This window comes from Corvus hawaiiensis, chromosome 7 (genome assembly GCF_020740725.1).
Source record: "Corvus hawaiiensis isolate bCorHaw1 chromosome 7, bCorHaw1.pri.cur, whole genome shotgun sequence".
In the NCBI taxonomy this organism is placed as follows: Eukaryota; Metazoa; Chordata; class Aves; order Passeriformes; family Corvidae; genus Corvus; species Corvus hawaiiensis.
This window is the reverse complement of record NC_063219.1, coordinates 27,465,119-27,489,394: the sequence shown is the minus strand read 5'-3', so window position 1 is coordinate 27,489,394 and position 24,276 is coordinate 27,465,119. Positions and strand designations below refer to the sequence as shown.

The window sequence follows — 24,276 nt, the reverse complement described above, 5'->3', positions numbered from 1 at the left end:
CCGCCCGAGGCTCATCCCCCCTCATGGACGTGAGGCTGAGCCTCGGCAGCGGGGTTGGGGCTCGTCGGGCTGTGTCGGCTCTGTACATGCCAGGATACCATGTATATTTTATGTATGTGTATATAACACATGTATTCATAAGCAAACAAACATCTGAGCCGGGGGATCTTTAAAACGTTCCAGACACAGTGGTACCCAAAGGAGAGGAAAACGGTGGGGGTGGGGGGGGGGGCGGGGGGGGAGGGAGGGGGAAGGCATATTTTAATTTATTTTTTTTTCTCTAGGCATCTGATTTACTCCGTGACTCTGATGCTTATCAACAACGCGTGAAGATTGCAGTAAGGATCCTCCCTGGAAGGCGAGGAGGAGCAACTTCCAGGGGGCTGGGAGGAGGTGGAGTGCAGCGCGGCTCTCGCCTATAAGGAGGTGCCCAGCGAGCGGCTGGTGCTTCCCACCCAGCCGCCGCTCGCAAGGTGAATCGCCGCGGCGGCAGTCGGGGCAGCGGGCTCGCTTCGGGCACTACCGCTGGCGTCCGGAGCGGCTCCTCCAAGGGCTGCGAGGAGTCCCCCGGCCGGCCCCGGCTTCCCTTCATCCGGAGTGCTTGGATGCTGTATGGAGTAAATGAGCGGTGGCAGAACGAGCGCACAGAGGCTGAGAGGTGCTCGGAGACCGGGACCAGGGGAGACAGGCGAGCTGCTGGCTTCCCCCTCCGATGCTGAAGATGGATTCCCGAGCCCTCGGGGGCTTCACTCTGCTGCTCTTCACTTTATGGCATCTGGGATTAACTGCAACAAATTGTGAGTAGCGGGAGTGCAAGGAGTTGCCTCGGGTTGGGGCGGAGGCGGGAGGAGGAGATGGGGAAAAACTCCCGGAAAAAGGGGGTTATTGCGCCATGACCTCTGAGAAACTTAGCCCGGCTCCGCTTTGCTAATGGAGCTCAGAAATACAAAGTTGGGGCCAGATGGAGGGACTGCTCTCCACCGTCCTGCCGGTGTGGACGTGGGAGTGAACGGGAGCCGCTGGAGCCTGCGAGGAGCCACTCGGGGTTTTTTTCCGCACGGTTTGTTGTCCTTTCGCTGGCTGCATCTTTTTGTGGCCGCTGTCGCCCTGCCTCGGCTGCGGGCCACCGACCGGGACGGGGCCGGTGTCGCGTCTCTGCCTGGCGGGGAGGGTCGGTCCTTCCCGCAAGGGCCGGGGAATGCCGTGATTTTGTGGAGGCAGCCTGGCTCCAGCCCGGCGGAGCAGCGCCGGTGGCAGTGAGCGTCTTCTCCTGGCCCGGCGGTACCGTCGGTTCCCTGGGCGCTTCCCACGGGCGCGGCTGGGTCCCGGGGCGTGGTGCTCGCCGTCCCTGCTGCCCCAGCATATCCCGGCTGGGAAATCGCCATTCACTCTTTTTTTTACCCCGGGAGATCCGCTCGTAAGTTCGCCACGTATCTCCGCCGGCCCTGCGGGGTCGGTCCACGCAGGCAGGAGCATCCCCGGCCGCCGGGCTTTGCGGTGCTCCGGCGGGCGGGCAGCGGCGGCGGCTCTGCGGGCGCGCTTGGGCGAGCCCGGTGCAGCCGGCTAGCGGCGGTGCTGGCGGATGCTGGAGCCCAGCGCAGGAGGCGATGCTCCGTGGCTGCCCCCGGGGCTGGCGGGGCTGCAGCGGGGCTCCCGGCGCGGCCTCCCCCGCGGCCCGTCGGGCGGAGCGGCGCGGGGCGGCGGGGGCGCGGCGGCCGCCAGAGGGCGCTGTTGCGCCGCCGGCGGCGCTGCCCCGGCCGAGCCCCGCGGTCAGTGCTGTCCGTCCGTCCGTCCGTCCGTCCGCCCCCTCCCAACAGCGCTGCCCGCCCCGGCCTCTCGCCTCTTTTTTCTCTTCTCCTGTATATGCATTTCCCCCCTCTCTCTTCTGTAATTTTCAGTCAATTAAATCACGGTTAATATGGTTTAATAACGTTCGCGAATACTAAATGGCAGGCGATTTAAGGCTGAGGCTTGCCATTACGGATGCGGCCATAAAGTTAATTCCTAACACTTAAAAAGAAACTCCGCGTTAATGAGTTTTACTATTTCACGGGTGACAGTTTAATTTCACAGTGCCAATAAACATTTCCATTGAATAGGCGCTGCTTCCTAAATATTTAGGAGTCAATCTTAAAGCATGATGATCAATGGTTTTATTATACTGTACAGATTTTACTTATTCATTGAGCAATGAATTAGCATGGAATCAGCTGTAACTGCTTTCCCAGGAGCTGAGTGAGGGAGCCTGTGAATCTGTAATAGCTGCAAGTTCCCTAGAAACCTCGTTAGATTCGCATGTGAAGATCTATGTGTGCTTGCCCGGACCTCAATAATTGCACCCAGTATGAAAATTCATCACCTTCTTAAATAAATCATCTCCTTATGTTGGAGCTCAGGGAGGCTGTGCGCTCTTCCTCACTTTTGGGCCAAGAAAGCTTATACGCGGGCTAAAATATTGAAGCAGTATCCAGAAATATATTCAAGTAGCTGTATGAAAGTACTATTGCTTTGAAGGGTTATTGAGCTTCCAGGTACCCAGTAAGCTTTCCAAAAGAAATAACTGAATTCCATATATGAGGAGCTTCAGTGCAGGCGACTGTCAGAAGCTTCTATTTGAAAGCCCAAGTGCAAATGGGAATGGATTGGTTCTGCACCTTCCTTGATTTGAATACTTTGGCCAAAGGAGTTGCGTTCAGATGCTAGAACTGGTATGTTCACAATGACTTCAACAGGTCTTCTGACAGATTTTGTGAACAAGAACAAAACTGGGGACAGTATTTACAGTTGAAAAGGACTGTGCTTGGGGGGGGAGGAGAATGCAGGTCATTTAATTTTTTTCCTAATATCTGCTATGTCTTTAATCTAACTTGTTTTTTCTCCTTGCTTCTAAATTATAAAACTCTTAAAATAAATTATTCTTTTCTCATTATTTAATTTACTGTAAAATAAAAGTCCTGAGTAAGTAAAAATCTTCTCTGCCACTGAGATATTTGATTCTAATTTTCTTTTTGGTAATAGTTTTTAATTAAAGAAAGAATTGGTGAAGAAACTGCTTTGAAACACAGCTACAGGCTAGGGGTCAGTAGACATCATTAGAAAGATCAGAATTGCCAAATGCTAATAAAACATAAGAAATTCCTCCCACTTTGCGTTTTGCAATATTTTATTAAATTAGGTAAATAGAGTGGCAATAGGATTTCTCCCCAGGATACTAATTACTAGAAAATGAATAAATAGCCATGTACGTAACACTGGAAATGTGTTGCATATGATATCTGGGAGAACTGAAACTTCAACATTTATCAGATAGACAAGGAGACGCAAAGCCTTGCCTGCTATATAACAAATTAGCTGCCCTTTAGCAGCATATTCTGTGATCTGAAAACACTAGTAGCTTTGAGTCTAGAGTTGTTGTTGAGCCTCTTTTTTTCCTCCTCTCTTTTACATTTTAAAGATGGAAGGAGGGAGCAGTAGTAAAAAAATGAAAGGAGACATGAACTCATGTTTTTCTTAAGCACTTTGCTAAATCAGTTCAGGGCTAGTCTGCAGCTGCAGAAAAGAATTGCAGGAGCCATTAGTGATCTTACACAACACTAAACCGGGTGGATCTTAAAAATGCCCCCTATTGCTATTTTACACCTTATGAACCTTATGCCTCCCCCCTCCCCTCCCCCCCACTTGTATTTGTCTTGACTGACTTTTCACACATGGCCAGAAAGATGTAGCAGATTAAAACACCTCCTGGTCAAGTGGCACCTTCTGACTTCCATTGTGAAAGTTATTCTCAAATTATTACATGTTTCTCTTCCAGAACGTAGCCACCTCTGCCACCCACAGCATCACTAACATTTATTATCCCTCTTCATCAGCGCTTATTAGCTGATCAGGGGACTTTCAAACCTTTCACTTAAACCCAGTCATAAGTGTCAGTCAAAGCTGCAGAAATTCAATGAGTAGTAGAATGAGATCTTCTACAAAAGTTCTTGCAGAAATATATGGCAAATGTATGGGCTGTTACTCTGCAGTAGCTTTCCATGTGGCCTTACAGGATGTCTCTAATAATTCTGTTCAGTTAAAAATAGGCAATGTGTGTCTGGTTTTTTATTTATTTTGAAAAAAAAAATTACTGAACAAAACATGTATTTTCTTTTTTGGACAAGGAAATTTTATATATGTAATTTGTATATTTATTTTAGGCAACCAGTGTTCACTCTGATTTTAGCCTTCCTTCCTCTGCAGTGATGATAATTGCACAGGAGTCAGACAAGTGTATGTGAAAACTTACAGGAGAAAAATCTGACTCTGGATATTTGAGGCCATCAAGATCAGGAGGATGTATTTGGGATTTGTGTAACAGCACAAAGGAGACCTGTTGAGTCAACTGTGGCAAAGGCAAGAGGTCTCTTAAACAGTGAGCCTTCTATCCGTGTGGTCAGAAATGCTAAGTTTTGAAAAGCTCTGCTGAAATAGGTAGAATATTGATCGTAGGTTTGTGGGTCATGTGCTTGCAGGCTGAGTAAGGAGGATCTCTGGCTTTTTCCTCTGGCTCCAGTACTTAAATATTCTTAACAATAGAATAATATTCAGTGCTTTCCTCCTCTTAGTTTCATATGGGGGAGGGGGAAAACACAAATGTTAGCTTTTTCATGCCTTCAGATGTATCACTGGAGAAATGGTACAAAACAATGAGATTTCCTGAGAGAAAAGCTGTGAATGACCCACAGCTGATCGCTGCCTCCCTTGCATGTCTGTCACTATCTAGCTTTCAATCCCTTTGACTCAATCAGCACTCCTTGGCTGTGAATCAGTCTCAAGATGGTCTTTCCATGGACTACAGTGATCTTTGGATTCGGCATCCACCAGGCAGATGGCATTACCAGCCACAGGAATCCATCCAGGGTTATTATCTCAGCATCCAATGCATTATCTGCTTGGACATTTTCCTTTTCTTTTTTTTTTTTTTTTCAATTTTTTTTCCCCTCTTAATGTCATGCAAATGTAGCAGATTTTTCCTTATAAATTAACAGCAAGAGTGAATTGTTTTCAAATGTGCCTGGTACACTTGAACAAAGTGTAGACTTCAAGTGGAAAATATGGTGACTCTGGGTAGAACAACATACTTGTGAAGCTCCCCCTGCACGTGGCATGTACAGGCTTCTGTCAGCACTCCAGTCCGTGCAGGACTGGTGAAGTTTTTTTAAGCACTGTAATCATTCTTTTACCAATGGGAAACTGAGAGTGTATATAAACAAGAAATAAATGTACAATCAATGTGAGAATCTGAGTATCTAAAATAAAGCCTTAGGGGTCAACTGAGTTGATCCCATATGGCATGGTTGTGTCCCATTCTCTGTTGTTGATTCATATTCATATTTGCTATATGTAGTAGTTTCTAAATCCATACACTACTCCTCATTTTCTCTTCCCCTCCTTCTCCTTTCTCTGCTGCTATTTGAAGCAAGTGGAGTTTGGATATCTGAATACTGAAATGAATAAGAATCTGAAGGCAGTGGGAGTGTGAGGTAGCATTTACTTATTTTTAGCCCCCAAAATGGATTTTCTATAGATGTGGCACCTTCAGCTCTATTGGCAAACTTGAATTACAGTCTTACCTATCCCTTCCTCTGAAAGAGACACGAGAATGGGAGAAACAAAGGTCTGAAGGTGTATCTGCCAGCTCACACGTGTCAGGCTTTCTGTCTGTGTAACTCCTTTCCTGTTGCCTGCCAGCTTCCAGAATTCTACCTAGTGTTCCAGGGCTCTCTATACAGGGCACCAGGCAACCTGCTGTGCCTTTTTTTTTTTTTGTTTTTTTTGTAATGAAGAACTCTGCTGTGTTTTTCCACCCTCAGGATTAGGGGAATGATATTCTGGTCCTGTAACATCCACTTTTTCAGTCTGCTGTGGCCTTACTGATGCAAGCATCATCTCTGTAGGATGTGGTTCTTGCAAGACTCATCTCTTCTGGGTCTATGCAAAAGAGAAAAGAACTGGTAGATCTGCACGAACATTTTCCTTCTGCTGTCAGTAAAGCCTTTAAGAGACACGAATTTCTTTCTTTTTGCTTTTAACTAAGCTTCCTCTACTCAAACCAAGAGAAAGGGGAAGAGAATATGATCATGGTATAATAAAGGTTTAGAATCACAGGCAATTCTTGGAGACTTTGAAGGCATCACTTGCTAAGGCAGGAAGCATCAGCAGATATATTGTCATGTCTGTAGAGTTAGGGAAAAAGAAGTGGGGGGGGTGGTTTTTTTTGTTTGTACTCTGTGCTGGGCTAGTATAATTGATTGTTAATTTCCTTGTATTAATGTTGTCACTGATTTTTTTTTTTTTTTTTAATTGCCTTATGCAGGTTGTCTTGGGCTAGAAATGCCATTTGTTCACTAGATGAGTGTAACTGATGTTTTAAATGATGAAAACAATTCAGCATAGAATTTAGAGGGGATAAAAAAAAGATGCTAAAACATAGATTTATTTATCTTCTAATTATCTGCTCTGTTAAGCAGTTAAAAAAAATAGGTAGTTCATGTGTTTATGGTGATCTAATTGGCCTTCTACACAGATATATGTAGATACATGAAGAAAATATTTAATATTTTAGCTGGTATTTTCTCCAAAAATAAAGGAAAGTAGCTTAGTAAAAGAGAGAGCATGAAGCCATTTGTAAATGTCATGAAGGATCTTGCTCAATCTGTATTCCAGGGGAGGAATCCCATTTTTCTGGCTGTGTTTTTCCTTTGCATGATACTAACTCTATGCATTCTTACAAACATATGCTGGAACTTGGATAACTTGGTCTATCTCCTACAGAACTCTGTGCTCAGAGATTATCAGTGCAGGTTCAGAGTAAAGCAGTGGAAGTCTGCATGACCCTTCCTATCTACAATACTGAATGGGCATTAGAGTCCATTCAATTACTATGTTGTATTTTGTAACCTGTGAATTAAAAGCCTGCAGAGTTGATTTTTTTTTTTTTCTTAATTCACAGTTGTAGTACTTAAACTGAAAATAAGGTACTAAGCTCAAAGTGGTAATGGCAGGTTTTATTTTACCCAGTGCTTCTCTGTTATATTCAGGACCTCACCAGTCTCCAACCTTGCATTCTCTGGTGCAGCCCCAGAGATCTCAACCTGTATAGTCCTTGAATAACCCAATTACCACAAGTGTGGTGCAGCCAGGACTGCAGAATGTGATCAGTTCATGGACATCTGTAATAATTTTTCTTCTATGGCAGAAGTTGTCTGTGGAAATAATTTTGGAAGAGAGATGCTTGTTCTACTCTTTTTCAGATATTGTATATGTATTTGGAGACTTTTTCCTGGTTGAGAAGAAGGCTTTAGTGTTAGAAAGAAATGTCAAAAAATGAATCACATCACAAAGGCAGAGCTAGGCCCTTAGTCTATTCTGTATCAGTGGCAGCCCACTCTTTTTCCTCATTTTGCACATGCCAGATCAGAGGGGAGTCAGGCTTGGAATCAGACCCCTGTGTGCTGGTGTGTTGCAAGTAGGAGACAGTTTTTAATGAACGAGAAGATTTTTCCCTCAGTTTGAGTCTGATTGAAACAGACTCTGGATAACAGGAGCTCAACAATCCTGTCATGAATGGAGATTATCTAAGTAACTAAATTTAAAGTAGCATCCAGCATCGCTTGTGATTCATGATCTGGAGGTTGTTTCAGCTCCAGGATTGTGCTGGTGTGCTTGTATTGGGACAGGGAAGCCCAGATTCCTGACCATAAGACTGGCTTATCAGTGAGCTGGATGTAGGTCCTGGGGGTTTGCTGGGAAGAGTCTCTGTGACTCTCTCCTTCATAGTCAACATCAGACATGTTACACCAGTGATTAACTTATAAAATGCCACCACTGTTTCCATGCTGGACAATACAACTCCGAATTTGAGGTTAAGGGGTATTTTTAATGAGCATCACTGTTACATGAACTCGTAAGAGCAGTAACAAGAAAAAGCTAACTTTATAATTGCTCAGTGAATACCATTCAAGACTATAAAAGGCTTTTAGTAGCTGGTGTTAATGTACTCTTTTCCAAACTGTTAATTGCCTGGGATCTGTGATATCTTTATGGCATAAAGAGCAGTGAGTTGCAGTGGGACACATGGCATTCTGTTCAGCTTGGTACTTGGAAATACTCAAAAGATATTCAGCAACAACCACAGCAGTGGAAGCTGCACAGAATAACTGGTATCATTGTGAGGAACGTTTCCCTTTTGACATTGGTAATTAGGGTTCAGCACAGAGCCCCAGCACGTGAAACAGAATGGTGTTCAACACTAACCGCCGTGGCACTGCAGCAGTTGGACTGGGAAGGAAACAAATGTGTTTTCCTTCTCTCTTTTATTGTGTGTATTGAGAAAGATTGAGTGTTGACCCTTAGGAATTCTGGGGCATAAATTTTCTTCTAAAACTATTCAGTGCACTGTGTTGCCAATATAGTAGTAAATAATAGTAATAATTTTCAAATGGGTAGAATCCTCTCTTTGTTCCCAGCTGGACAATAAGGAGTTGATAAATGCTGTACTGCCTGGATAAGAATTGGCTTGTTCCATTTACTGCTCTAAATGGTGAAGCATTGTTCCTGGATGACAATGGTTCTTCACTGATGACAGCTCGTCAGCACTTCAGGAACAGAAACAAATGCCTTGTGATCTATGGCACCAGTGACACATCTGTAGTCATTCCCATAATAGTTCAGTGATGCCCCCACTTAAGATGTAGATACTGAGCTGTTGCTCTCCGTCATCCTCCTAGGTCGTAAAAGCAACCTGCTGAGCATTAATATATAATTTTCTTCCTTCCCTTCATGCAAATTTGTCGCTGGAGTAGGAGGGGAAATGGCACGTTCTAACTGGACAATATGTGTTGTGTCTATAAAATTATACATAAGGAATGGAGCAGGAAATGGAGTCCAGGGTGGCAGGTAAGGAGAGAAGGTCACAAAGAATGTTCTTCCAGTTTCCTATTACTAGTGGCAGCTTCCTAAGGCACTCAGTGAAGAGGTCTAAATTAATGGTCCAAGTGAGTCATCAGTGAACCGTTAGTGGGAGCACGTTCATTTGTAGTAATCAGGATTGATTTATGAATAGGACAAAAGGGACCAAATAAGCTATGAAAATGCATGTTGTAGATGTTTTTTCCCCTGATGAATAATTCATCCTCTTCTAGTATCCATGAAAACAAAAACACTGTGCATGTAAAAACCCATTAAAAAAGTTAATCCCACAAATGGCTGAACACGGAGAAAATCAGCTTTTGTTTTAAAAGGTAGATTTTCTCAAATCTTCTCTAATTTGATTTGCCAGTGGGGCATAATTTAAGTCAAACAAGTTAGCAGCATTATGTGCTATATAAAGGTCTAAATATTTAATAGATTTCGATAAACGCCTGGCCCCCAGGATAAAGAGCTAAGGAATGCTCATTTTCCACAGTGCAGAGGGTAAGCTAAACCCAACAGAAATGGGAAACAGTGGAGAGGAAGCTTCTGTTCACAGGATATGGTACTCTAAACCTGGCCTTGGGAGAACTTGAATTGCACCTACGTAATCCTATAAATAATCTGAAATCTAAATAATCCTGTAGGAATGACCTCAGTGAAAATGATGGAGGCTTTTTAGTGACTCTAAAGTCTCATGGTCTCTACATGCCTGTGAAAATGCCTACAGTGAGCCACTCCTAGGCAGAGCACATGCTCTGGAACATGCAGGATGCTGTGTATTCAGATAATCCTGGTGGCCATCTGCCCATCTCCTGCTGGATGGACATGTCAGTGGGAAGGGGAGCATCAGTGCCCCTACAGGGACTGGTGCTCCAGAGGCGCTCAGGTGTTGTGTAAAGCTACATAGGAAGCCTCTGAAAAAATAGAGTATGAACTCGGGTGTATTGGATTCTAGGTGGGCACTTTACGCCTAGGCTGCCTAACCCTTGGTGCACCTCCTATGTCAACACTAAACAGAGCACCACAAAGAAGGCAGAAGCCTTACACAGAAAGAACAGTGCCACTGGATTGCTTCCTAACCGCCCCCAAAAGTTCAGAGGGGTTGGTTTGTGTTGTTTTATTATTTTTTAATTTTGTAGAAAAATAGTTTGCATTTTAATTTTAGAGGAAGAATCTTCTTCAGCAACCCTGAGGAAGATTAAACAGCTCTGGCATTTTTCACAGAGACTGTTTGTTTGGAAAAGAAAATGAAAATTTGATGAATTTCAATCAGATGTAGCTTGCAGCATTCAAATATTTATGGATTATCAAATTCCCTTTTCCCAACTCTGCTTCTTAAGTACAGAGCTCATCTTATATGTAATATTAATTCTCATTATTCTTAGACAGTTATTCACTGAATTCTTGTGCAGGCTCAGTTCATCTAGAATCTGGTCTAAATTTCATGAAAATGAAGGGAATGACTTGTACTTGAATTTCAGATCATCTTTTCTTCAGAAGCCTGTTAATTCAGCATGCAAATCCTTGTTATTGTTCTTCTGCAAAATTATTTTCCTTAAAATCTGCCTGTCAGTGTATGCAATACAAGTTGTGTTTGTATGTGTCAGCAGTGGGAAGAACTGTCCTTTTTCCTGGTGGTTGCTGTTCTTTTGAGCACATCATCTGAGAGTGAGTTGACCTGCTCTACTGTCATACTCTGTGCCACCCCTGTATCTGACTTACTGACAATACAACTAGTTAAAGTTGCCCATCCTTTTGCTCACTTCTTTGTGTTTTTAATCAACGGTTGTTCTGTTTTCTGAACCCTCCTGTTCTGTTGAGTTGAATACACTCCACTGTAATACATAGGATTACACTGTGGTAACAGCATTTTACAATCATTACAGAAAACATTTTAGGTGTTCAGAAAAGCTGGTAGTCCAAGGGTATTTCTTCCAGGCAATTACGAGCTCACATTGCTGGTGCTGCTGGGTCCACAGATGAGAAATTTTTCCTAGAAAACACATAGCTAGCTTTTTGTTAGTAACATTAGGTACATGTGCTTGCTAAATTACTAACATTAAACATTTTAACTATAAAATAAGATTTTTTTTTATTTTGCAAATTATAAACTATTTTCCTTTTGAAACCTCCACTTGGTAGCATATCCTATTTCCTGGGGCCTCCTCCAGTGAGACAGCACGAGTCAAAGCAGTCTCTTTACTGCTTCATTAGGAGTTGGGATTACAAACTCCTTTACACACCCACATTCATAACCAACTGTTTGCAAAAGCCCAGATTGTTTTTCAGACAAGCAGTGGAGATGTACTTTTCGTCTGTGCTTTTGCTTAGGAGCTGTGGATGGTCAGACAAGGCCAACCGGTATGAAGGAAGTTGCCTCCTTCAGACCTCAGCAGAAGAGATAGAGAAAAGACCTGCTCGCCAAACACAAGTCATTTTCCACTTAAGCTTGTGTAAGGAGGTGGTGTCAGCTGCCATGACTCATCCCATTTCTCTGCAAATATGTGTTACTTCACTTGCCGTGACAGCCTTGATCCAAACATCACCAGTTGTGCCATTGGGTCCAGGCATTAATGGCTTCTGTGAATTAAATAAGGAAGTCCTGATTTGAAAACCTTTCTCTGATAGCAAGCAGACAGTGAGTCAGAACTATAAGAGAACAGATTTTCCTCCTACCCTCTCCATCTTCCACCCATCCTAACCTTAGCAGCATCTGATTTATAGAGCCTGGGCTTTTTTTCAATTTCATCTAATTAGCACAGGCAGTGGGGTCAGTATTCTAACACCTGACAGACTTTACCAGGGTACACCACAATTACAAGTGCAATTATCTGTTTTTCTGCTGCACTGGAAAATGTAGCATGTGAAAATTAACATAAACCCCTAACTGTTAGGATGAAAGTGTGGGTGTTAGGGAAGAGGCATCTTCTTCAAATATGAAAGGTCTGGGTTTGATGCTTGACTTTTTGAAAGCTTTCCCAGGCATCATTAGGTGATGTGCTTAATTGTTTTGAGTTTGAGTTTACCTGTTCTATCTCATTAGGGCTAAATGTCCATGTGTATACAGACTTTAACCTGCCAACAGGAGTTGGAGGAAGTGGTTCCTATGCTAGGCAATAACTTAATATAAACAATAATGCTTCTTTTAAAAGTACCAACTGCATCCATGAATAATGGAGCCTCCAAACTGTTGTGATTGTGCTGGCCTTCTCTAGTGAGGTCAGTATGCAGCAACTTTTACAGGGTCTTTGTGTAAATCTGCAATTATGAAGTCTTCAGTGTGAGAGCTATGGGCTGGTTGGCTGACAACCAGGAAAACAAAACATCTTTTTTGAACAGTGTCCTTCCAGTCATTTCTACCTGGCATGTGGGTAGAACTAACGTGCATCTCCCTGCAAGAGTGTCTAAGTTTGCACCAAGTTGCTTGCCTGGGTACTAAACTAAAATTGTGTGATGAAAATGATGCATTCATATTAAATTAAAGAATAATATTGATTAAATATAACTATAAAGTACAGTCCTAAGATAGTCAGAAGGCCTGCACAAGAGAAGGGCTATCCCTTTTATTTCTTATATTAAGGGAAAATATAATCTTAGCTTAGAGGAAATTCAGAGAAAATCTATAAAGTCGTGTTCAAGCTAAGCTTTGTAAATTTGAAGACAGGCATTTATTTCAGTGTTCAGGCAGGGAGAAAAACAGTTCACAGCTGGAAGTGCCTGTTCTTCTCTTCCACAAGATGCACAGAGAAGGGTAATTGATTTAGACTCCTTCAGGACAGGAATGGGTTTTCTGTGTTAGTAAGTGTGAAGCACAAGGTCTTTATCCTAGTGGGGGGATCTCTTTATGCCAGTGATAACAGCAAAGGATCTGCTCTGAAGGCTCCATATGGATGCAAATGTATTTTCTGCTTCTTTGGCAAATTTGTATGTCACTGACTGGTGGCAGTCTCTAATAGCTAGTTTGATGAGAACATCCAGACCTTTGTAATCTGGGACTAGCAAACTAAACCTTCAACTCTCAAGGAATGAGAATTTTTTTGGAGTAGTCCTGAACTAAGAAATGGGAAACTCACTAAGCTGGTATTGAAGGTAAGAGTTTAGTAGTTCTTAGATATCCACAATCCATGTATCTGTATTATCTTCAACTAGGAGATAACGGTGATGGAAAAGCCCTCCTCCTTTCTGTGCCTGTAACCTACTTTTGAGGTTGTTTCATGAACATTGGAAAGAAGGCAGGAGTCATTCATGATACTCCAAAGCATTGTGTTAATAATTAAGTCCATATATTTCATTGAGGCTATTCCTGCATGAAGCACAGTACCAAGGAGTCTGAGGCTACTACCAGTGTGTTTGAAGCCAAATGCAGCCATGGGATTATCCCACTCCATGATACTTTTGTCAGAATGATTAAAAACTGCTTCCTGTAGTATTCTTATATGTACTAGCAAGTAAATCTTATGCTTGTACTTAGTGTGTTATGAATAAATATTGCCTCACTTCATTCACTGAAGTGACCAAGAAGATCAGAACAAAGTGAAGCGGTCCTCAGTTACACAAATGAACCAGGCTTAGAGTGAATCTGCCTACATTGTCAGAAATCTCCCTTTTTTTTTTTTCTTTGTTGATATATGTTAAGCTTCCCTGGGGGAAGGAAAAGTTTAATTAAAAAGAGATTCTATGAGAATTCAGAATAAGAAGTCATGTCTATTTTTCCTCTGCCAGAGCCATGGAAAAGTGGTGGTTTCTGATGGAACATGTTGAGGTGCAAATAGGAAAGAAATAGGACCACCTCCTTCATGAGTTTGGACTTTCCCTTCTGCACTAGGTACTGCTTTCAACATTCCCCCTCCTGATAGCAAGAGACTCAGCAATGGCTGCATTTCCCCAGCTTTGTTCCTTATTGTTTTTTCCTGGCTAAAGCAGTTGTCAAAGACCCCAGATCTGGCAATATCAAGCTACTTGGGCATTGTGATATCATTTCAGATAAATTAAAAGCTGAGTCTCTCAAATATTGAAATTCCAGTAGAATCAAGTGTGTGAAATCAGCAGGGTAATAGAAAAGACCTTTCTGAAAACAGACAAGCACTGGTATTTTTCAGGTCAGTAAAGGATTTGTATCAGATGGATGTCTTCTAGAAATGGCTGAATAGTTTTTTAAGGTTATTGGTCAGTTTTGATGGAAGAACAAGTGAAAAAGCACTTCAAGAGCTATTTCTAAGAATCTTTGGGGAAATTATCTTCCTTTTTCAGGTCACATTTTCTGTGTCTGATGCTTTGTTTATTTAACATTTAAATACCTGCCTTTGTAGTTTGAAAAGTAAATGGCTACAGAATTTCATTAGGACTATTGAGGTTGTGTTTTACAATATAAACATGTTTCAGTTCAGTCCAGAGGATTTAATTCTTAGCATAACATTTAGAAAAGCAATAGCACAGTTAAGCAATGATGAACTGAACTGAGTGCTGTGTGCTCACTGAAGTTAAACGTTCCAGTAAACAGGATGAGAAGCCAGAATGGTTTGAATGGAAGAAAAGGATTTATAATTCCTAATAGATTCTGAGTATTGAAAAGTATGTAGAGCTGATGAATGTAAGTTCTCTCTCTTCCCCTTCATTTAAAGGAATTTAACTTATTTTTATTTATTTCCTTGTATCATCTAAATGCTAGTTCCTCCATCTTGAAATCAAATAATGAATGCTCAGCCCTGACAATGAGATATCAAATTCTCAAAAGATTCCTAAATTCTGGCGACTATTTATTTAGTTCACAATTTCCTATTGTAAATGGAACACTGGAAATTTGATCTTGAATAATACCTCCAGATCATTCTACTGACTTCTGTATGTGCATTTACCTGTATATGACATTTTAACAAAAAAGCTGTAGGTGTGTGCACTATCAGCTATTCATACAAAGCAGGATAATATCTTAGATGTTGCCGCTTTTATAGGAATCCATTCTGTTGCAATTACTAAAATAAAACAAAAAATGAGGTGGTAGATTGAAAGAGTTCCCTGATTAAATGCATCAGTTACAATTTTTACATTATTGCCTTTGTTGTACTCTTTTTTTTCTTTTGAGAAGAGAATAATTTTCTAAGATTGAGTAGCTTCAATATCCTGGTTAATTAGACATTTACAATTTTTTTGAAGATGAGTCATTAGGAATTTGACTTGTATGCAGTCCTTTCCAAGATTTACTCTAATTTGTGACTTGCTGTCATTTCTCATTTAATGATGGTTACTGAGGTCGTGATGCTCTGCATTACCAAGAAAAAGACATTGCAATGAGCTAAAGGAATCTCTATGATTAAACTTTCCCTGTTTCGCTGTACAATTCGTGCACTGAAGTTTTTCTGTGGTGTCGGGGTGGATTCTGTACTGATTATGTCTAATTTTAAGAATACCAAAGAAGTGCCTAGAAAGGGACATCATTAGTTACCCTTACACCTTCTGAGCTCTCCACTTAAGAGCCTGCTGCTGTTTGTGATAAGAAGAAAGAGTACATCCAGAAGGACCTTTATGCAGGCTGTGCTCTGATTTCTGTCTCTGCCATTTAGTCAGTTCTCTCACTAGCTTTCAACTTGTCTTCAGTCACGCTGCAAGTGCTTGACCTCTTTTTTTTTCCCCCTTTTTCTTTTCCTCTTGCTTATTCCGCTCAGCCTTCTGATTCAATGACTAATCTGTGTCTCAAAGTCAAAAAAACCAGAGGGTGAGCTGCTTTTTCTCCCATGATCTCTCTAATTCTCACCACTTTTAAGTTCAGGATCACTGTCCTGCCTGTCCTTCAGCCTTACCACTGTAGACGCCTCTGGCTTTCTGCAGTCCAGCCTGTGTCCAGATGTTGTTACTTCTTCCTCAAGATTAAATACATTTCTCTACTCTCTGTGTTACACTGATAGATGCAATCCTGCCTCTCTTCTATTAGAGGTGGTAAATAATGTGGGAAGTATTGTTTTATGGTGAAAGTGTACATAAAGTAGAAAGAAAAGGAAAACTAAGGGTCTTTTAATATAATAATAATAAAACTGAAAAACACTAGCAATACTCCTGATCTCAGGAAAATCACCTTCCAAGCAAAGAGACACAACCCCTGCTAGAAGCAGGAAAACACGTAATTTTATCTGAAACTGCAGATGGGATTTGCGAATGTTCAGGCTGAACGGGCAGCTCAGAGACAGCAGAGTCTGCTTTATCTGCTCCAGCCTAGCACCTCGTCTCTTTATTGCTTATTTGGCACTGGAAAGTCCTTTCTTCCAAGCCATGAGGTCCAAACTTTCGTGGAACCTGGCATGCAAAATTCATTCCCGTTTCCTTTTAATGCTGTTATATTTGCATTCAAGTATAAGTGTGTTTAGTTATATAAACATTCAAAGGTAATTGTCTATGAATATATACAAATATGTGCCTAAAAGTAAATAAATAAACAAATGCATATAGGTTATATAGCAGTTTTCAAATGTTCATGCTCAAAAATTATCAAAAGCCTGTGCACAGCTATATAGAATAATAAAATGTGCTTCTCTGGAGATGGGTGAGTTTCTTCACATCTTACCTGCTGCCTCTATATGAAGCAGAGCCCCAGCATTTTTGTAGGATACATTTAGCACCTCATCTGAAAAATAAATCAGATACTAAATTTTGAATTCATGGGATTAGAATGGTTTAAAAGGTTTTGCAGTTTAAGGCATAAATATCTAGACATATATCAAGTCTAGATAAGTCTACAGACTTGTCCTCTCTAAAAACTATATGGTTTTTTAATGCAGAAATAAGGGTTGTAAATTACTGCAGCTAGTTAGCCAGCTGGACAACATCATTAAGAGGAAAGCTTTCTTGTGTGGGCTTGAACAAACTACCGACTTATGCCCCACAATCTGCTGGATCTTCTTGCATACCCTACAGAAGTAGTGCTTTAATTTTATTGTTCTCTCCTCAAAAATGCTGAGTCAGTTAAGCTGCAGAATACTTGTAAGGGGATGTTTTCACATATTAAAGATACTCCATTTATTTGATTGGTATTTTTATTGTTCCGTTTATCTTTCAGTGATCTGAACCAAATCCTATCTTATTTTGCACACAGTTTTTATTATTTCAATTTATGTTCTGTTTTAGAGTGGAGTGGGAAGAGAATGGAGTGACCACAACTAACCACTGAAGTTTAAAATTTTCACAAGATAGGAGGACGTGCTTTTTGGTTCTCTGATGTAGCTATCTTGTTTTATAAGATATGCTAGTTTTCTTGGTTTTAAGGTGAAATTGGTTCAAGATAAAATATTTGATGTATTTTATCATATTTATAAGGGCAAATACAAGAATAATATTTCTGATAATGAAGCATAGTTACAAATAGGAAATTGCCTAGAATATAATTAAAGTTAACTATTAAGTAAAATAAACAGAAAGTTTGAACTACCATGTTCAAAAATCCGCGTAACTTTACTCTTGCATGATGGAAAGTAGTTACTACAGCAGAATAGTGAAAATGCAATATGAAATAAGCAGATTTCCAGGAATATTCATAAGCACACATGTGCCTACACCAACACATTGATCCACTCTACATCAAGGAACAAGCAGGTGCCCTGAAACAGCCCCGTGGATGCCCTGATCCAGGGCCCTTCCATGTGCTGTATCCACAGGTGTATTGGTTGTAAATATCCCATGGATTGCTTTGCTCATTCTTGTTGGCAAACATGGGGATTAAGTGCAGTGATCCACAACTAACCTTGGCTGTCTCTCATGCTTGCTTTTCTGGCTTTGTACAGTGTCTTATTTTTGATCCCTAATCTTACTAACTTGCGTTCTCCACAGGGAGCTGCAGCAAACTCCTTTCTGCCAATAAGACAAACCCACTTGTGCTATTTTGATTTTGGTTGTAGCATCTGCCTCCAGTGGTTTGTGTACATATGTGTCATCCAGAAAAATACTGGTGCAGGGTGAACTGGGAAATACTTCTCAGTTGGTACTGCCTTAAATCTTTTCGTATCACAGTCGTCTTTTAAACATGCCTTTTTGCAGCATTTCTAATATAGCTTTGGTCTTACTTTCCGTCCCATATCATGTGCTTGGCAGATTGACCATGTCAGGGATGACATACAAGATATTTGTCTGTGATGGCAGCTTTTTTGTTTTATTTTTAAACTTCTGGGAAGGAGAAGGCAGCATTGTGGCAGGATTTACAAAACTTTTTCTCTGATAAGTCGGTCAGTCCTCACAGAATAACTCAACTCTGCCTTCTGAATTAGAGAAAACAATCAATATTGAACATGTAATATTTTTCCCCTGTACAATATTTAACTTCTGTTTTCAGTATAAAACTCAAACTAAGACTTCAGTGTCTCTTTGAGACTTGAGGGATGGGATCTAGGAAGTGTTCAAGAGTGTAAAGGTTTAGAAATGAGAGGTATTACTCCATGGGTTCTAGTTTGAGTCCATGACTGTAGCTGGAGCTACCCAGAGAACGATGGGTCTCAAAGCACTGTTTACCTTGGTAGAACACTGAGGAGAAGGGTGCAGTTTTCAGTGAAGGTTAAATTTTGTTTAAAAATGAAGTGTGGATTTTTTGTAACTCTGTGTTGAGAATTCTCAGAGGTTATCTGAGACATGAAGAAGGAAGAGTTTTAAATCCCCTTTTACCATTTCATAGGGACTTGGACTCCAAAAGCCATTAACAGAGGGAAAGTATGCAGAGAAGAAACTGCAGAGCAATAATGATTTATGCTGTGCACAGAATCTCACTGGAGAAATGGGCTAAGAATGTTTCAAAGTGTTTCTATATGCAGAGGCTCGACAGTTGGAATGAAAAGTTTTGCTACTCAGAAATGAGTTTGATTTGTTAATAAAAAGCAGGCTTCTCATTCAGTTTTATTATTAGTCAAAGAGACAAACCGTTCTACCCCCTTTATTTCCCTGCTTTTTCTCCCTCCCCCTGTTTCATTTCTTACCTTTGTAATTTTTTCAGAGCTGGAGTAGTTTAGAAAGAAAATTAGTCCCTCCATTTGGACGGAGAGAAAGAAAGAAGCAGGAAGGAAAGACTTGATAATTGTTTTTCTCTCCAAAACCTGTTTCCATTTTTCTAACATAAAAATGAAATTTCAATGCAAATGGAAAAGTATGATTCAAAAACTTGGGGACATGTATCAGACATTTTTCTTGCTCTTTTCTTTAACAGTTCTTTTATTGTCTCGGTAATGCACCCCGCTAGGGATCTCTGCCATTTAGCCTGCAGTGGGCTCAACCCCCTTTTATCAGATAGTGGATTCAATCTTGTATCACCAAAGTGGCTGGAGACTTGTCAGCATAATTTTAACAGCCTGACTTGATCAGGTGATGCTATAAAGATTCCTATTGCTGCTCTACATTATCTTTCATGTCTTGCAATTTGTGCTATTCATACAAATTGCTCCCAATGATGGTATTCAAAGCCAAATTTAAACATACTACTAAACCATGGGAACATAGCACGTAACAAGCCACAGTGAAATCCAAGAAGTATTGGATCTTATTATCGTCTCTGGCTCAGAAATACCTAATGAATGGTAAATGCAGTTCACTTCAGCTAATGTTGAATAATTAGCTCAGAAACAATGATGAAAGAGAGCTGGTCTGATGAAAGGGTGGTAGCACAGTAAGTGAGGAGTAAATGTGGGAGTTATTAAAGGCACGTCTCCTAAAACTCTGAAGCAACAATTTAGGCTTACAGCAAAGGAACAGCATAGGCAAAAGAAATATGTAGCCAGAGAAAAACAAGCCACTGGATAGAGGATGTTTACTTGGACTGCTGCATGGTGAACTGAGGCAATTTCCCTTTACAGACTGGAAAAAAAGACTCAAGTGTGAGCCATAGGTCAATCTCATATTTTACCTCACAAATTTTATTTAAATCAAAAGTGAGAAGGAGGCCTGTCAGTCAGATTAATGAAGAGTTATCACACCTGCCTTGGGAGGGAGAGTAGAATCATCATTAATTGTAGGCTAAGTGGGTCTCAAGGTAGCACATAAACCCTCTATTTAGCACCATTTCTGTGCATCATTTGGCATGGAAGAGAGTGAGTTCCTACTCAGGCATTCCACCTCTGCTTCCAGCCCAGTTCATGCACAGCTCCAGTTGTGCCCTTTTTCTAAGTGGTATGGGCAATACCCTCCGTATTTTTCATCTTCAGTGCCCAGCCCTCTCCCACTGGGAAGCTTCCTATTCTGTCCCACAGAGCCTCTCACTCTCCTCCCAACACCAAAAAGCAGTGACATTCCCAAGTGGGGAATCCTCCCAAAATTTTGGATTTAAAAGCTGAAGCACAGCTTGTTCCATCATACAGAACACCTCCCTCAGGGCAGGGATTGGTCTCTCACTGCTTGTACAGTGGGTTGGAAAAGCTGGAGGGAAAGGGTATGAAGCTTTCCCACCTGATGGCAAGGAAAAAATTGTATTTTGTGCATATATGCACAATGAGATGTCTTCCTTTATGCATCCAAATGAACTGGACCCAGTACACCCGATGACACTTTGTTCTCTGAATATCCGTTACAGTTTCTCCCCATTTCTTACTTCTTTCTTTCTCTTTCCCACAATGGGGGAAGAGGAAGCTTTTGAATCAGTGGAAAGTTTTGATAATTTAATTTGGGGTGAGATGCAGCACCTGTTTTTTAAAAATAATTTGTTGTTTCTTAGGCATGCCTAAACAGTAATTGGTCAAAAATGAATATTTTTGTGAAAGGCCTTTGAGCAGCAAAGAATGTTTGCTGGGTTTCTTTCCTTCCTTATGCTCTGAACCTGCAGTGTCCTTATGAGAAAAATTCTTTATGTAAAACCACATTTTCTTTATGGTCTGATTAATGCTGCTTCAACCTTGCTTTCCCTGAGAAATAAGCATTTCCATTTAGTCTGTTTGAGGCTTCAGTCTACCTTAAGTAACATGCTCTTGGCAAGGGTTAAATAGACACAGGCAGAGTAGCAGTCAGTTTGTCAGCCCCAACATGTTCCATAAGCAGTTTTGTTAGCTTTAAATTGAGAAAAGCACAGCTCTGTGCTAGTGATGCTTTCCTTCTCCTTCTTTCACTGCAGTCCTTTGTGTGTCTTGTAAGTGGATGAACTGCAAGCAAAAATGCTGTCCACCTAAAATATAATTTGCTCTGCATGGTGCTGAACGAATAATTTATTGAGCTGAGTATAGCATGTCTGAGCACTTGATCAGATATCCTTGACTGCTTGGATGGGTGATGGAAAAAAGTTCATTCAGCTTTTGCTGTAGTGTAAACCGAAAAGTAGTGAATCTGTTAGATCTTCTATCTGCACAGTCTCTCATGTAAGCCAAGACACAGAGAAAATGACAATTTTTGGTAAAGAACTTATTCAATCAGTCTTCTGATAACTTTATTTTAAGCCTTTTTTTTGTCTCTGATGTACTTAATGCCGCTTGCTGCACATGGGATTGCAGGTAGTTATTGAATATTTTTTAAATGTTTCGTGGAAACTTCTGACATTCTTTGATGTGTTATATTTATCAGTGCAATGACAGCGCTTGTGTTAGCGATGCGATGTATTCTAAAATGCACAGCACACAAAAATTATTGATCCTTGCAAGAAGCCCAAATGATTTTTAGCTTCGCCTCAGGCTCCATTAGCAATGTGGAAAATTGAAAAGGGCTCTCAAGAAAAAACTAGCATAAGATTGAAACTGCAACTGAAGAGCTGTCAAGTGGAGAAGTGCTTATGAATGATAATGAGTATGATCTAAAGATGACATTATCCTTTAGGAGTTCGGTTAAATCTTCCCTCCTGTCACATGACTCGCAAAGATCCCTTAGAGCAAACAAAAAAACAAAGTAAGAGCAATTTTAGGAAATGTATTGAGGGGTGGTGCACATGAAACACAAAGGAATTATAGACTGATGGGCACCAGGGACAGGGTTTGAAGAGCTACAAAGGAAAGCTCCAAACTGGCTGGCCCAGGGGTCCCGGGTACCTTCAGAAGGAATTCTCTTACGTGCCTACAAAAAGATTCCTGTATTTTTTTCCCCTTACACTTTATGTATTTTGGACCTTGTCTCCAAAACATCACAAGACTTTTCATGCTACACATTTCCATATATTTATATCCATTTAATTCTAATTCACATTTTTGATGTCACTGTCTGGCACTGTTTGTGCAGTGAACTCTGGGTTGCACCATTGGGGCTGAAAGGAAACCTATTCCTTTCTGAAGGTTTCTCAAACACCTTTCACAGGGCAGCATATTAAGAGATATGTTAGCATTCACTGACAATAATATGATGGAAAATAATCTTCCTGTGAACTGCATGACTGAAATAAAGGGCCACAATTGATCCACAGGCCACTGCTTCCAGGAACTGGCCATAAATACCAGTCAGCAGTATTTCAGGTGAAGAGAATTAGTTTTTTCCTTCAGACTGCAGATATTTTTTCCATTTATTCAATACTTTGTCGTATAACTTTTACTTCCCAAAGAAAAAAATAAATTCAGCACAACCCTAAACTCTGGCAAAAGATTTAGGGTACAGATTTTCATTTACCTTGATACTTAGAAGGAATGCTCTCACCTTTGACAAAACAAGCAGATTTTTTTTTAATTGCTCCCATGTTAATGAAACAGATGAGAAAGGCAATGAACAGCAGGTTCAAAAGCATTTCTAGGATCAGAAGAATGATTCCATCAGAGCTGTACTTTGGTCCTACCTAATACCACTTTCCTGGATATCTTCCAGGTTATATCTGCTAAGGTTTGCTGCCAAGGAAAGTATATGGTTTTACTGTTGTCAGCACTGTGCAGACAGTGTGCATTCAGAAACATACCTTGGTTTTTCTCAGCTTCCATGCATTTCAGAGTATAAATACATGAGAAAATTGCCAGCAGTGGGCTATGTGAAGCAAGAGGGGTCTAGCCTTTTCCAGATTCCAAATCACTATGTGAGCAGCCATTTAGAGAAATCTTAACTTGAAAGTTATCATGCAAGCCACTGAGGAAAAATAAATGCAGAAAAAGGGGCAGCCTTTACAGCCATGTCTGAATGTATCTCAAGTGCTGATACATCCTTCTAACACAGTTTATAATGATGTTTCCTCCCCCCTTATAAATGTACACTTCATTCATGGCTAATGCATGAACTGATGAAGCACCTGTGTTTAGACAGCTACAAACTGAATTACAAAACACAAAACTGACAAAAGCTTGCCCAGAGAGATGATAATACTAATTAAACTGTGATGCATTAGAAATACTGCAAATTGGTTTCATTTTACATCGTGAAGTATCTCAGTCAAAACATTCAGTAGTGACTGATTAGAGCTGGGGTTCCTGACAATCTCTGACTTCACTTTATGAGGAAGAAGGTTGGGATCTGATCACAAGTGTTTGCCTGGAAGGGATACCTGGGGGGAGGGATTTGGTGTTTGGTTTTCCCTATGCCATGTGAAGTTATTTGACATTGTTTGCCATATGGAGAGCAAGAGGTACCCTAAGGAGGGGTCAGGCAGCCTGGAGCAGCTGATGTCGGGTGGGTGCCTTTCCGTTCTCTTGAGGACACTAAACCTTGAGTCTCCCTCTGTATGCATGAACTGAGCAGCCTCAGGGTGCTCTCTGTGCACACACAAATATGTGTCATTATCAAATTAATATTTGGGTCTGAGTTTTACAATCAATGTCCCAGTAGATGTGAAGAATATGAATTGCTTCCTCTTCGAGAAGACCTTGTGTTTGCATCTTTCTTGTTAAGTGTCTGGCTAGCAGTATTTGCTCTGACAAGTTATAATGCTGAAGAAATGTGGTTGAGAACTGGCATTTATCTCACCAAAACTTAGACAGGTACTTTGTTTAAGAAACTTTTTTGATGGCTGAGATCATATGAATGCAGATTTTTTTTTTAAAAAACTTTTAATTATTGTAACTATGTTTAAATTACTTGTTCCCACAGGCTTGATTCCAATGTATTTGAGATAAAACCTTTAACTTTGTTGGGATAAGGAACTTTTTAATACTGCCTGCCTGCACAAAACACTGTGTTTTCCCCCTGGTAGGATTCTTCATCCCCTGATACAGAGTGCATGCCTTTGTTCTAAAATGCACCATCTCCTTTTCAGAGGGCAACAGGGCACCAACTTTTTATTCAAAAAGCTCACTAAAGCACCTATTTTTGCACATTAAATTTCACATGAAATGCTTTGGGTTGGAAGGGACCTTAAAGATCATGTAGTTCCAATTCCCCTACCATTGGCAGGGATACCTTGCAGTAGACTTGGTTACTCAAAGCCCCATCCAATCTGGCCTTGAACACTTGCAGGGATGGGGCATCCACAATTCCTCTGGT

At 40.9% G+C, this 24,276-nt stretch overlaps 1 protein-coding gene across 1 annotated transcript in view; it reads left to right on the top strand.

Annotated features, from left to right (window-relative positions):
- The first annotated feature begins 372 nt into the window (after window positions 1–372).
- Window positions 373–24,276, top strand: part of CNTNAP5 (contactin associated protein family member 5) — a 284,718-nt gene continuing 260,814 nt past the window's right edge. Inside the window, exon 1 of the mRNA XM_048308706.1 lies at window positions 373–797. Coding sequence (XP_048164663.1) covers window positions 713–797 — 85 coding nt within the window. The 5' untranslated portion in view covers window positions 373–712. The remainder of the gene's footprint in view (window positions 798–24,276) is intronic.